General features: G+C 36.7%; 1 protein-coding gene across 1 annotated transcript; it reads right to left on the reverse strand.

Annotated features, from left to right (window-relative positions):
- Positions 1-374: 374 nt before the first annotated feature.
- Positions 375-2787, reverse strand: LOC140887221 (F-box/kelch-repeat protein At1g30090). The gene has a single exon (XM_073294330.1). It carries the CDS (start codon positions 1831-1833, stop codon positions 616-618), a length of 1218 nt encoding a protein of 405 aa, XP_073150431.1. The 5' UTR covers positions 1834-2787; the 3' UTR covers positions 375-615.
- Positions 2788-13678: the final 10891 nt, after the last annotated feature.

Genomic DNA, 13678 nt, shown 5'->3' on the forward strand with positions numbered 1-13678 from the left:
AATTTTGTGCGACGAATTCTTATTTAACATGATCCTTGTAAATATACTATTTTCATGTTAAAATATTAATTTTAATTATAAATATGGATCGGATCGACTCTTTTTTCGGATATAAATATGTTACAAGATACCTACTCGTGTAAAATACAAAATGGTTTCATTCTATTGAAGATCGGTTGAACTCGAGCCATGTCAAATGATTTTTGAATAATTAACCTTGAAACAATGGATTTCAATGCTGAGTCTTTAACCTGGTGAGTGGTGAAAATAGTATGACATTGGTTCTATACTTTTCCGAGCCAAAATGACCTGAGAGAGAAAGAAATTTGATGGGGTGCACAAATTCGGTTATGAAACTAGAAAATCGTTACATCTGAAGGTAAAATATTGTTGTGTACCCAAAATTTCGAACTTTAAGACGAACATGTGTCACTCGGACTAGTGTTACATTTCACCAATGCCAGAATTAGAGCTACAAATAGATATTACACAAGGCAAGCCGTAAACTATTCTTATATATTATACAACAAATGACATCAACACGCTGAGATCTCATTGTTCATTCATCTCACACTATAACAATTACAGCAGCAGTCGCCGCCGCTAGTTCAAGTTCTAAGCAAACATAACCTGAGCACTGGATGGTGTAAGGTCAAAAAGTGATCCAGGTGCATCCACGGTTTGCCATTGAACAGAAAACCTGCATTTCTTTTCGCAATCGTTACTCGAGTATACCCTCTGTACACGTCCAACAGCCACATGAAGATTCCGACCAACAACATATATGTAGCATTCCCAACAGCTTACGCAAAATGGCTTACATATCTGTTCTGGTAAAGGAGGACCTTCCACGACATCCCAAGAATCGCACTGCGCATCATAAACCTTGACTTTCGTCCTCTCGTGCTCTGTAACCACAAACAGATGTCCATAAATCACGACACTTGAACCAGTCCAACCTTCTCTGAGTCCAGTAGCCATATTCTCCCAGTTATCGGTTTGTGGGTCATAAATCTGACCTCGAGGCACCACATAGAACGGCCAAAACCAACCTTCTGTCACTAGAAGCTTACCGTCAAGAACCGCTGCATCATAGGAGGCCATGTTTGTTTTCATGTTAGAAACATTTCGCCATGTCCCTTTCTTAGGATCCAGGACTTCAACTGAATTAAGCTCAAAAAGATCGGTGCTGTTTCCTCCAGCAACATATATCAAACCATTTATCACCCCACTCGCGAAAAACGACCTTGGTGTGGTCATCTTCTTCATAACAGTCCACCTATTCTTACTCGCTTCAAATTTCACTACTAGATTGAGAGGGCAATCTACATCAGACACGACACCACCACAAACATAGAGAGTACCCTCATGTGGGAAGGAAACACACCTGAAACCTTGTGGGCAGACCTTCTCCTTACAAGGCATGGCTGGGATTGTGTGCCAAGAGAACTGGATCAGGTTAAGAACCTTCCACTCTATTTTTCCTGTACATTTGTGATGTGAGAACACAAAAAGCCACGGATCATGAAACCTGAACTCCTTTCTCCGCGTAAAGAACTGCTCCTTGCTGCCAAATAGTAAATACCAACGCTTCGAGACTGCCCTGCAGGCTCCGTGATTATCGATTGCAACACGAAGGAGGCACTGGAGAGCGACATCATCGGGAAGTCCCGGGATTAGAGGCTCCCCTTTAACAGAGAGCTCAAATTCTAGAGCAGGACTTTGCATACTGGATTCCATTGCAGCTAATCTAAATTTTGGAGATAAGGTCATTTGAGAATCCCCAAGCTTGTGCACTGGAGCTTGATGAGATGAAACACGCACCCTCTGCATTTATACCCCTTAACACGCAATATATAGCACCAAATGCACGGAATAAATCGATCCTAGAACCAACAACTATAAACTAAAATCTAGTCACGCAACACGTGTTAAGAAGTGTTAACTAGACCCTTGTGCACAAAGATCCTTTTGAGGCACAAAATCACTTACCTTAACTGATAGACAAGATCAATAACTACCAGCTTGAACCTAAATATTAGTAAAACAACACACCATTCTTCTTCTCTATTGAAACGACGGAGCCGCTGATTAATTCTCGCCCGAATTCTTGTAAAAGTCACAACTTTAAGAATCCAAAAGCTAGTAAAATCTTACTGAAAAGTACAGAGAGAAGCTTCACAATTAACCATAACAATCTCAAGATAGTCAACAATCTCCAAAACCCAATTGCAAAAAAAAAATCTAAATACTGAATGATTTACATGGATTTACACAAGCTAACAAAATCAAGAAAACCCATTTCCCTGAAGTCACAGAATTTAATGATCTGGAGGTTAACACCTTAAAAGCAGAAAGTAGAGGGGCGCCGACAAACCAGATAGTAATTTTTTAAAGGACCGAGGAAGAACCAAAAAGGGAACAACTTACAGATAATTTATACTAGAAAGAAAGAAAAGTTGATTGAAACACGGTTCGCGCAGATTTTACGCTAATAAAGGGATCCTTTTCCTTTATTTATTTAGCAGGAAAATCGAATGGCTCTATTCTGCTGATTTCTTTGGAACGAAGTACAATTGGCTTCATCCAAGATCATATGTTCCTTCCTCCAGATTGTACTCCGCGGCAAATTGACTTCTTTATCCACAGGGAATCAAGCTTGACGCTTTTGCACGCGCTAGTCGAGCGTGTGACCATCAATCGGGGAAATTGATAGTGAAGCTAGCTAGCTAGCTGATTGAAGTGGCAACGTGATGTGATTTGACTCCTCCATTTTCGATTCACCGAACTTCGGGTGGTTCGATTTTGATTTGGAGTGGACTCGCCAATTTTGACCAGACGCTGGCTGCTGAATCATTGGATGATCGGAAGATTCATTTGGTTTGAAATTATTCATCCAAGCAATTACGGGGTTACATTGGGTTTTATGAGTAGACGTGTCAGACAGCTCGGACCGTCCCATCCCGCCTCGACGCACGGCCCGTTTGGGTTGATCCGTTTAGGCCCGTCTTCAAACAGGCCATAAAAACCCCAATTGGTCCCGCCCTGCCGCGGGTTGCGGGCTAGATGAACCAACCCGCAAAATTTTTTAAAAAAAAATCAAAAAAACAAATTATTATTTGAGATTGAAAAAATATATCAACAATTTTACACAAAAACAAATAATAAATGTCACAATTAAACAAATCATATAAAATTTTGATGTTAACTATTATATTTTGGATAAAAAAATCACATTTCCAAATAATATAAATAATATAAATAGATATTTAACAATAAAAAAATAATAATGTAAGATGTTAAAAATATTACAAATACTAGTTTTAAAATTTTAAAATCACATTATTTAAACAGAAGTGTTTTTATGCTCATAATTAAAAAAAAATTAAAAAATTGAAGGCTCGTTTGGGTTGGCCCGTTTAGGCCCGCCAGTAAAACTTTATTCCAACCCGCCAATTTTTTATGGTGGGGCGGGCTGGCCCAACGGGCCTGACCCGTTTTGACTTTTTGACGGCTCTATTTATGAGTTTGTTTAATCATAAAGCACATGTTAACGTCTAGGAAAATTGTAATTTATGTCATGAATTTCACTATTCGGTTTGTTTGTGTAACTCGTCAAAGTTTCATTTATTAAGTGGCTTGAATTTTTTTATGATTTTCATCATTTTTTTTCGTTTGAAACCATCAGATCCATGCACCGAAAATTTCTTATTTGACATTGATGTTTTCCTTCATGGTTTATGTGACAAATATAAAACCTATAGGGAAAGAAATACATATGTTTTCCCCTTTCATTTGAAATATTGGATCTTGTTTTACTCTATTTTTCTCCATTACTTTTTATCGCGTGGATTTTAATGTGGGTACATATGTTTTCTTCCGGTCGCATCAACATAAATTGCATAGGAGAGTATCGAGTTACGAAACTAAAATTGCAATTTTCTTTAACCAAATTTGAAAAATTGTATGCTCAAGATCCAAAACAAGTCAAATGACAGAAGTAAGATTGCAATTTTCCTTTTAATCGTAAAAGTGGTTCACGGGTTGTGAATAAAATAATTTAATTGGAATTTGATTCACCGTGCGGTCAGTAGTATGTGCCATGCGGGTGTGGTCGGATTGATCAATAAAAAAAAATCTTTTAAATATATAATTTCATATAAAAACATAATTGTTCATGTTAATTCGGAATTTTGTGAGACAACTCGATGTACTTAGCACCCCAATGAACCGATTAAACAATAGTTGTGTTGACACAAATCACAATACTCAATTTGTGTTTGTGGCTTCTTAGTCAAGATTGTTACACCATCTAAATTTATTAGCCCAATCCACACTACAAGGATCATATTTGGTGAGTTGTGTATTTGATCATTTGATGGACTTTATTCCCAAAAAAAAAAACCACATTTATGATCAAACTCGATTTTTTATATGTTTTCTATGAGATGATTTTACGGATATGTATCTACAAATTTTGAATAAAAAATAAGAAAAACTGTAATTTTGATCCGTAAGTTTGTCACTTTGCGATTTCGATCCTTTATGTTTTTATATTTCAGTTTTAGTCCTGCATGTTTTGTTTTTTTTTTTTTTCAATTTTAGTTTTTTTCTTCGAAAATATTTACGTGGCACTATACACATCAGCTACACATGCATCAGCACTACTTTGGTGCAACATCAGCGTCACATCAGAAAAATGACTAAAATTGCCAAAAAAACAAAGATAACGGACTAAAACTAAAATCTGAAAATATAAAGTACCGAAAACGCAAAGTGAAAAACATACAACAGGATCAAAAAAGTAATTTTTCCTAAAAAACAATACATTTTCATGCATCGAGTCGAGCAGGAGATCTACCTCACGAAAATATTGTGTTTTTTTTAATACAATGTGACGGTGGATTTTTATCTAAGTACTAAACAACTCACACAAGTGAGACTCTAACCCCAAACCTCTTGAGTCTTAGAAATCTCACTTTTACTATTGGATCAAAGTATTCTTAGCAAACTTTTCTTATTTTCAAACCCACATCTAATGGTATGTGATTACTTATCAAAAGAAAAATAAATGCCAGTAATTGCTCATTTTTAGTTATAACTATAATTTATCCAAAACAAATGAAAACATATAATACTGTGAGATTAATCATTTTTTATTGTACACGAGAGATACATTTTGGTTAACAATCAACAAACGAGCTATGGATATTCTTTTTCTTTTATTTTTTTGAATGAAAGACAAATGTGTCCAAAGTTCAGACGAGTAAGACATTGGAAATTACATCAGAAACGGCATGTGGTATAAAATATTGTTAAATAAATATCTTCCAAAACACGATTTTGTTGCAGGAGTAAATGAAAACTCCCACCAGCATTTTCAAACAAAACTAAATTCATAGATAACAGAATTTAATCACTTCGGTAATTTTGAAAAGATTAATATTGAATGAAAGAACTGATGATCCCAAGGCATTCTAAGCCCTTGGCACTACATAAGCCCGGGATATTTCATGCCCCGACACCTATTTAAGCTCAAGGCATTCTAAGCTCTTGGCACTACATAAGCCCGGGAGATTCCATGCCCCGACTTCTATTTAAGCCCAATGTATTCTAAGCCCTTGACACTATATAAGCCCGGAAGATTCCATGCACCGACACCTATTTACGCCCAAGGCATTCTAAGCCCTTGGCACTACATAAGCTCGGGAGATTCCATGCCCCGACACCTATTTAAGCCCAAGGCATTCTAAGCCTTTGGCACTACATAAGCTCGGGAGATTCCATGCCCCGGCACCTATTTAAGCCCAAGACATTCTAAGCCTTTGACACTACATAAGCCCGGGAGATTCCATGCCCCGATACCTATTTAACATAAGCCCGGGAGATTCCATGCCCGACACCTATATAAGCCAAAGGCATGGTAAGCCCTTGGCACTAGGCAAGCACGGGAGGTTATATGCCCTAGTACTTATCAAAGCTCAAGGTATTCTAAGCCCTTGATATCTACTATTTATTTATACTCAGAATTCAAAATATTGAGCAGTTGAAGAAGAATACAGACATAAGCAAAACTAGTTTGCATTTTAGGGAAAATTACAAGGAGAGGGGCTTCTACGGCCCGATTACATACATAACCTATACTATGGGGTTATTGAGAACATCCCCACCCTCGGGAATTGGGGTCTCGATTGGCTGGGAGGCTTTTGTTCCAGATGGTTCCGCTGGGCCTGAGAGAGAATCAATGGCTTTGTCCAAATCTGGGAACTCCTTTTGATCAGCAGACCAAAGCTCAGCTTCCTCAAATTGATCCCGGCACTTATAAAAGCCGGTCTGGAAGAAGGAGTAGGACTTGTCCTCCACAGATTTTTGGAATTCTGCAGAAGAGAGGAAAGATGCCTTAAGCTCTTTCTCAGACTTTAGGCAAGTCTCCAGAGCCGACACCGCCTTTTCTGCCTTATCCTTGGCAACTGCCACTTTGGCCCGGGCTTCTGTGGTTTCATTCTGGGCCATTTCCAGTTGGGTTTGGGAATGGGCGAGATCCGCTTGGGCAGAGTGAAGGGCCTGATTGGCTGCGTCCAGGATGGAATGAAGACTTGACACCACTTGGTCATGGGTCTGCCTCATCATTTCCATATCCTGCTCCAGCTTCTGGTTCACCTCGAAAGCAGCTCGGGCTCTCTCCCCCTCTATATGAGCCCGATCCGTTTCAATCCTTTCGAATCGGGTAGCATCCTCATAGATATCCACCAACATATGCAAAACCTGAAAACACAAGTGTTAGGGAGGAAAAAATTAATACAATCAAGACAAGATGGAATTCAGCTTATTGATAGAATCCGGTTGGTGCCCTCAAAGTATTTGATGGTTGGACCCCTGTGATAGAGATGGTTCTGCTCGGAAAGAGTTAACATATCTTTCATTGTTCGTACCCCTCGGCCAGAAGCCCCAGCCATGAAGATATTTTCTTGGGCACCAGGGGGGCTGGAGCCTTGGGAAGCTTGGTAAAAGGGAGCCAGAGGACGGAATGAAGGAGAAAGTGGAGCCTCTTCTTTCGGGTCGCTTAGAACAACCATATCAGGTTCCCCCACCGCTTCCCGTTTTTGAGACAGGAGGGAGGAAGGCTCAACTACATTGGAAGCTGGTTGGTCGAGAATTTCAAACTCGGAAGCAGCAGGAACTGTGGGCACAATAGGAAGGACGGATGCTGCAACAGAAGAGGGAATATACTGGTCCTGGGCCTCACGGGTTCGGCGTTCCTCGGCCAGCTGGAGGACTCTGGTTTTTCTGGCCGCCTCCACGGCCCGGGCCTCTTTTTTTTCTTGGGCAGCCACCTTCTTAGCGGCCCTTTTTTGGAGAAAAGTCTGCTTCATCAGTCGGGATTTTTTTTTCTTCTTTGGGGCTGGTTCTTTTGGATAAGAGATAGGGAGAAAGTTGTATATTAGTGATAACAGATAAATACAAACAAGTGCATAGGGGCAATAAATCATACCAGGAGTCGGGCCCGGGGCCTGATACTCATCAATTATCCGGTCCATTGGATCTACTACCCGGGCGCCTAGCCCATAAGCAATCAAATTCTTTTCCTCGAAAAGGGAGGTGGAAGGAAATTTTTGGTTTTCCACCAGTTCCTGGAAATGGAGGTAGGGTTCTGAAAGGGCCCGTGTCCTGATTTATATTTAATGAGCAAACAACCAGAATTAATTAATGTAAACAGCGAAAACGAGTTAAAAATTTGCGTTTTGGGCCTACAGAAATTTCGGCATGACCTATTCGTAAATAGGACATCCCAAAAACCTGTACAACACAACCAGCAATATATACTCGAAAATAGAGACACAACACCAATTTACAAACCTATAGCCACACTGGCCAGGACTAAACACATGCAGAGCCGGCAAGGCTCGATCACACAAATAACAATCCAAAACAAAGTCCAAAACTATCGATACTGATACACAGGGTATCACCCCAGCAAATATAAAACTCGCTAAACTGATATACATATATCTGGGAACTTGACTTCACACTCGACTCACTGGGTACCACTAGATGACGCTCCACCAGATGCGTCAAATTCCCCTGGATAACTTGCTATGGAATCACAAACAACCACAACATAAAAAAAAACAGGGGTCGGACCCCAATACGACGAACTAGGAAAATTACGACAAATATAACTGACATGAATAAAATCAAGTACAATGCAATGAAATGCAATGTAATGCGTGACAGGTATCAATGAAATAAGGGATACCAAATGGAGTCCAAATAATCGTATCACAATAATCTCAGTGGCCACCCGTGCCAGGAACGCAGCAGACCTCGAATCATCCCTGCTAATCCATACACGTAGCATCGGAGGGTGACAGGAGCGACCCGTCCAGCCTCATGCTGTCATCAGGAGTGTCGTACGTAGCATCGGAGGGCGACATGAGCTACTTGTCCGTGCCTCATGCTATCTCAGGAGTGCACTAAACAATGTCACTCGCTCCATGATGACTCAATACATCTCAAGAGATCAATATCAATAGCAATCAAAGGAGTCAAGGCTCAACGTGCTATGTAAAACTGTTAACATGCTTATTTGACGAATATCCCTTAATATTTTCAATATAAATATATTTGAAATTTATTTTATTTTATTAAATGAAAATAGGGATTATTCTCAATTCTGCACATTAACAATCAATGTAAATGAGTGAATGCAATCATATAATCCATATAAGCACATAAAGCACGTTATCACTCATTATAAAATACTTAATATCATTACATGCCATTATAGACGTCGTAATATAAACAGCTCATACGTACCTCAACCAACATTTAATTAGCACAAAAATATCTCAAGTATTAATCGAATACTCCAATCCTGTGAAAAACCATTTATTTCACATCAATTCCTATTTTCGTTTACAAATCTGAAAATTATTAAAACTAAATCTAAAAATCAAATTAACATTTCCAAATATCCATATTTCATATTAAATCATCCTATCAATGTCGAAATATCGATAAATGACTCTAAAATGTCGAAATACCCAAAGGTAAATAATCTGAAATTTCCAGAAAATACGAATAAATTCTGAAATTCATATCTAACAATTATACACAATCAAATATCCAAATATTGATTCCAATAACCCTAAAAATTCGAAAATCCAATTATATTAATCTGAAAATTCGAAACATTTTCAAATAAATTCTGAAAATTAGCCAATACCTCCAATCGAGTCCGATATAATACCTACAACCAATAATAAATCAAATATCAATTATTGAAAGTCAATTGAATCAATATTCCCAAAATATGAAACCCTAGTCTCGAAATCTACCTCAAATATTCGAATTAGATGTCTAATCAACCGAAACAACACCCCCTAAACTCCGGCAACGATCAGCGGCGACGAGGGAGGACGAATGGCGGCGGCTGTTGGAAATCAAGCTTCGAGCAACGCGAGAAAACCTTACAATATTGGTACCTAAAGCTAGCTCTCGTCGCGAGGATTCCAGAACTATATTTACTTTTAAAATCCGGCCAAAAACGAAGGAGATATGATAATTTAAAGTGACGGAAAAGATTTGAAAAAGAAAAGAAATAAAGAAGACGACGCAGAGAGGCGGTGGAAATAAGGTGGAGGAGAGAGAGAGTGTAAGATATCTGTATATGTATATCCATTTAATTAGATAAGATATGTATTAGTTTAAATGTGTGTCCTATTTTATTTATTTGGGGTTATAACTTAACCCGATTTACGTTATTTTATTTTATGTGTGTTCTATAAATAACATATGCATTTTAATATCGTCTATAAATCGATATTTATACATATATATTTTTAACACACAAATTAATTAACATATTAAAATTGGGTCCTTACATGTTCCTCCACTTTGTAATTTCTAGGGAGTTCAGGTTGGGGTGGAAGGGCTGTCAGGAACTTGGTGGGTTTGGTACGGTTGGAAGGGAGTTGAATATAGAAGAATCTTTCTTTCCACCCTTTCCAGGAGGAAGGGGTATCATCTAAAAAGCAAGCATTTTGCTGGACATTCAAAGAGAAGGCCGCCTCAGTGAATCGGTAAGCATAGTAGTAATGGAAAACGAGGGGGCACTAGTAGAAAATTCGCGAAAAACTTCGGTTATTAACTGAAGTCGTAGGTAGATAATTACCAAAGTAGTGTCACGTGAAGTAATAGGATAATGTTTTACTTTGCGTTATAACCGAAGTCATATCTTTTAAATTACCGAAGTCTTTGGTCGGTTCATGGAGCCAAAATGGGTTCAGAATTGGGCCAATGACGAAGTAAAAACATATATTTTACTTCGTCAATTTCATAAATTCCCGAAGTAAAAGATATGTTTTACTTCGTTAATTAATGAAATTGTCGAAGTAAAAGATATACCTTTACTTCGACAATTTCATTAATTAACGAAGTAAAACAAGTCTTTTACCTCGTTAATTTCATATATTATCAAAGTAAAAGATATTTTTCTACTTCGTCGATTAATTAAATTGCTGAAGTAAATGCATTTCGTTTACTTCGACAATTTCATTAATCGATGAAGTAGAAGAAAGTTTTTTACTTCGTTATTTTACTAATAGACGAAGTAAATTATTTATTTAACTTCACCATTTAATTTTAATGAAGTAAAAACACATTTTCAATACATTAAAATTTAGATACAATAATGTCACTATAAATATATTTTTGAAACTTAAAATGCACTAATAAGATTAATAAATCCATCCCAAAACGACATACATAAATTCAAAGTATATCCACAAAAATAACATGAAATTATGCATGTATCCACACGTATTTCCATAAATCTAAACGTGTACACATAGACAAAAGAAAGTATTATCCCAACGTGCATGACATATTTAAGCACCTACATAGGAGTAGACAAATTCACTATTTTCATTTCTAACTTCATCAAATTGATCTTGGCTAGCTGTAACATTGATTCTTGATAGTTCCTGCAAACTGAAATGTAAAAAATAATAGAAATGTCATGGTAAACCAACAAGGCAGAGTTGCAAATTGAAATGTAAAAACTATGAATCATAATTAATGTAGATTTTCACTTTAAACAATCTCTTGAAAACAAGTGAACTAAAGTACTGCCTCGAGCAATTTTTAAATTCAATAAACCATCTGCTTCAAAAAATTCTTAGGATTCAGATAGATATGATATAAACATTCTCAATTTGGTAGGCATGAGATATTCTTCTTATGTACCTGGCAAAATATTTGGAGCACATCTGAGGTTAAAAAGAACTACTTCTTAGCTTTCATAATTTTGGCGTTGTCCAACAATGTTCCATCTAAATGAATGGAAAACAACAGGTATGCTTCATTTTTTCGGGATTGATCTTGTGAAACCTGTAAATTAAACAGAAGCTTGTTGATAAACGACAAACCTAAAGAGGTTGACAAACACAGTAGACGGAAAAGCAATAGTTGAAATGATCTAATGATGTTATTTCAAATCTGTGCCAAGCGGCTATATAGCCTTAAGAAACCCTGTAGGCATCTCTTGACTAGCAATCATTTTCTTGTTTATTTTACTTGAGCAAATGAGATAGAAATAGTATCCCATCTCCTATATAATATAACAAACAAACAAAAAACACCTACCCATCATATTTTGTCGATCACTTGCAGTGTTACGATTCTTCTTTGAAGACGGTGTCATTCTCTGCCAACATAAAGTAAACTAATGAATATCTAAAGCAACAAAAATAAGACAACACCACCAATTTTTGTCCAAACAAGCTAACATGTGAAACATAATTTATTAGTTGCAAAATCAAATGGACTTTGATTACTGTTTACAAGAATAATAAGCTGGAAGTGGTTGCAAAGTTCAGTTGAAGTTGTCAAAATATGATGGTGATAAAATGCTTTCATTGCTGAAAATGAACATTTCCAACCATAAGATTAGCCTAAGACCACCAAAATAAATTATATCACGCACACATAAATAACTAGTATTCAGTATTGAACATCACATGATGAACAAGAATTATATGAATATAGCTTCTATCAGTAATTAAGTGCTAAGAAGATTTGCTACCCTTGCAAAAATCATGCCCTGCACCAAGCTTGGACTTTCAAGGCCGAAAACTCCAACAAAGCATGTTATAGGTAAAGTAAAATTAACTCACTCTCCATAGATGCAAATGAATACAGATCTCTAACTCTCCATCGGAAAAATCAGCAGCATGCCATACACATGACTTGTCATTCTCTTGATGTTCTTGAACTGACAATGAAGGCAACACTGTAATTACAAAGGTAAAGCAAAAATGTAGGCATATACACCAAATTATTAATCAGATATCACACTTCTTTAAACAAAAAAGACAGGAACAGTAGCATTAATTCTTTAATCATAATGTTCTGTACTTACTTGTAAGCAAGCTCTTTCATGTTATCATTCCAAGAACTGAATAAGAAATGATTTATATCTGCATAAAATAAATCAAATTAATAGATATTCAATAAGAAATTAAACGGACCATGAAAACCAGAATATGGACGAGCTTGCTGAGGCGTCTGAAGCTGCAACCTTGTTTTCACTACCCAAATTGGATTGTAGTAGAAACAGACTTAAACAAGCCACACATGTGTTTTATAAACAATATAGTACTGAAATGACTTTAGATGTCCATTATAAAATTTCTTTGATGCATGTAGATTAAACTAATAGAAACCAAAGAGCAAGGACAACTGCAATGAATCACTGGCAAACCAATTCTTCTCCACAAGCCCATATAAATATTTATCTTCAAAAGTTTTCAAACAAAAAAGGTCTGAGATTTTTTTATGTTTGATGGTTTCCAAACTCAAATTTTCAAAAATAAAATGGAGATCTAATCGCATCAGACAGATTTACATAGACTGTTCAATAAAGTTTACGTGCTACAACCTTTTCATTTAAAATATATAAGAATAAAAACTTTAACTTCGTAAGCTTATGTATGTGAAGAATAATATGGAGCAAAATCCCTGCAGCATCAATACAAAAAACTTGGTCTTCATATCATATTTCACATCTAAGCACGGTATGGTATAGAGGAATTGACTGATCATAGTGAAATTAGCTAATAATAAGTAATATTACTACATAAAGAAATTAATACACCGCCAAAAAGAAACTTAAAATCGATGATAAATTATTTGGTTTTATTAAGATTGGGAGGATTATCGGATATAAAACAAATAGCACATATCAAATCATGCACTTCCCTTGTGACTTAAAATGGTAAGCCAACTATAATTTATACATAATAATATACGTATATCATGTCAAGATTAAATTTTATCAACCACTGTCAAAGTGACATGAAAGAAGATTCATGAGAAAAACAGATAGACCAGTCATTCCAAATATTTGTTATCAAACAAATGACCCTTATTAAGGGGGCTAGCAAGATAAACTAGTACATTAGAATTGAAATCACACGGGCCTCCACTATGGCCCACATCATACAATTGCATACATAGTTGGGTAAAAATCATAATAGACTCTAAGGTATCATCAATGACGTATCCTACCCAAGATATAGTGCCCATTCGATAGTCTCCACCTACCTCAAGAATACTAGTTACTGCAAAATAAATCATCATCAATAAAGTCTCTAACAATTCTACAAGTAGTTGTCTC

The sequence above is a fragment of the Henckelia pumila genome, chromosome 3 (genome assembly GCF_033568475.1).
Source record: "Henckelia pumila isolate YLH828 chromosome 3, ASM3356847v2, whole genome shotgun sequence".
NCBI lineage: Eukaryota > Viridiplantae > Streptophyta > Magnoliopsida > Lamiales > Gesneriaceae > Henckelia > Henckelia pumila.

Coding starts and splice junctions, on each gene's coding strand:
- LOC140887221 (XM_073294330.1), bottom strand. CDS start 1,833: ATGCAGAGGGTGCGTGTTTCATCTCATCAAGCTCCAGTGCACAAGCTT.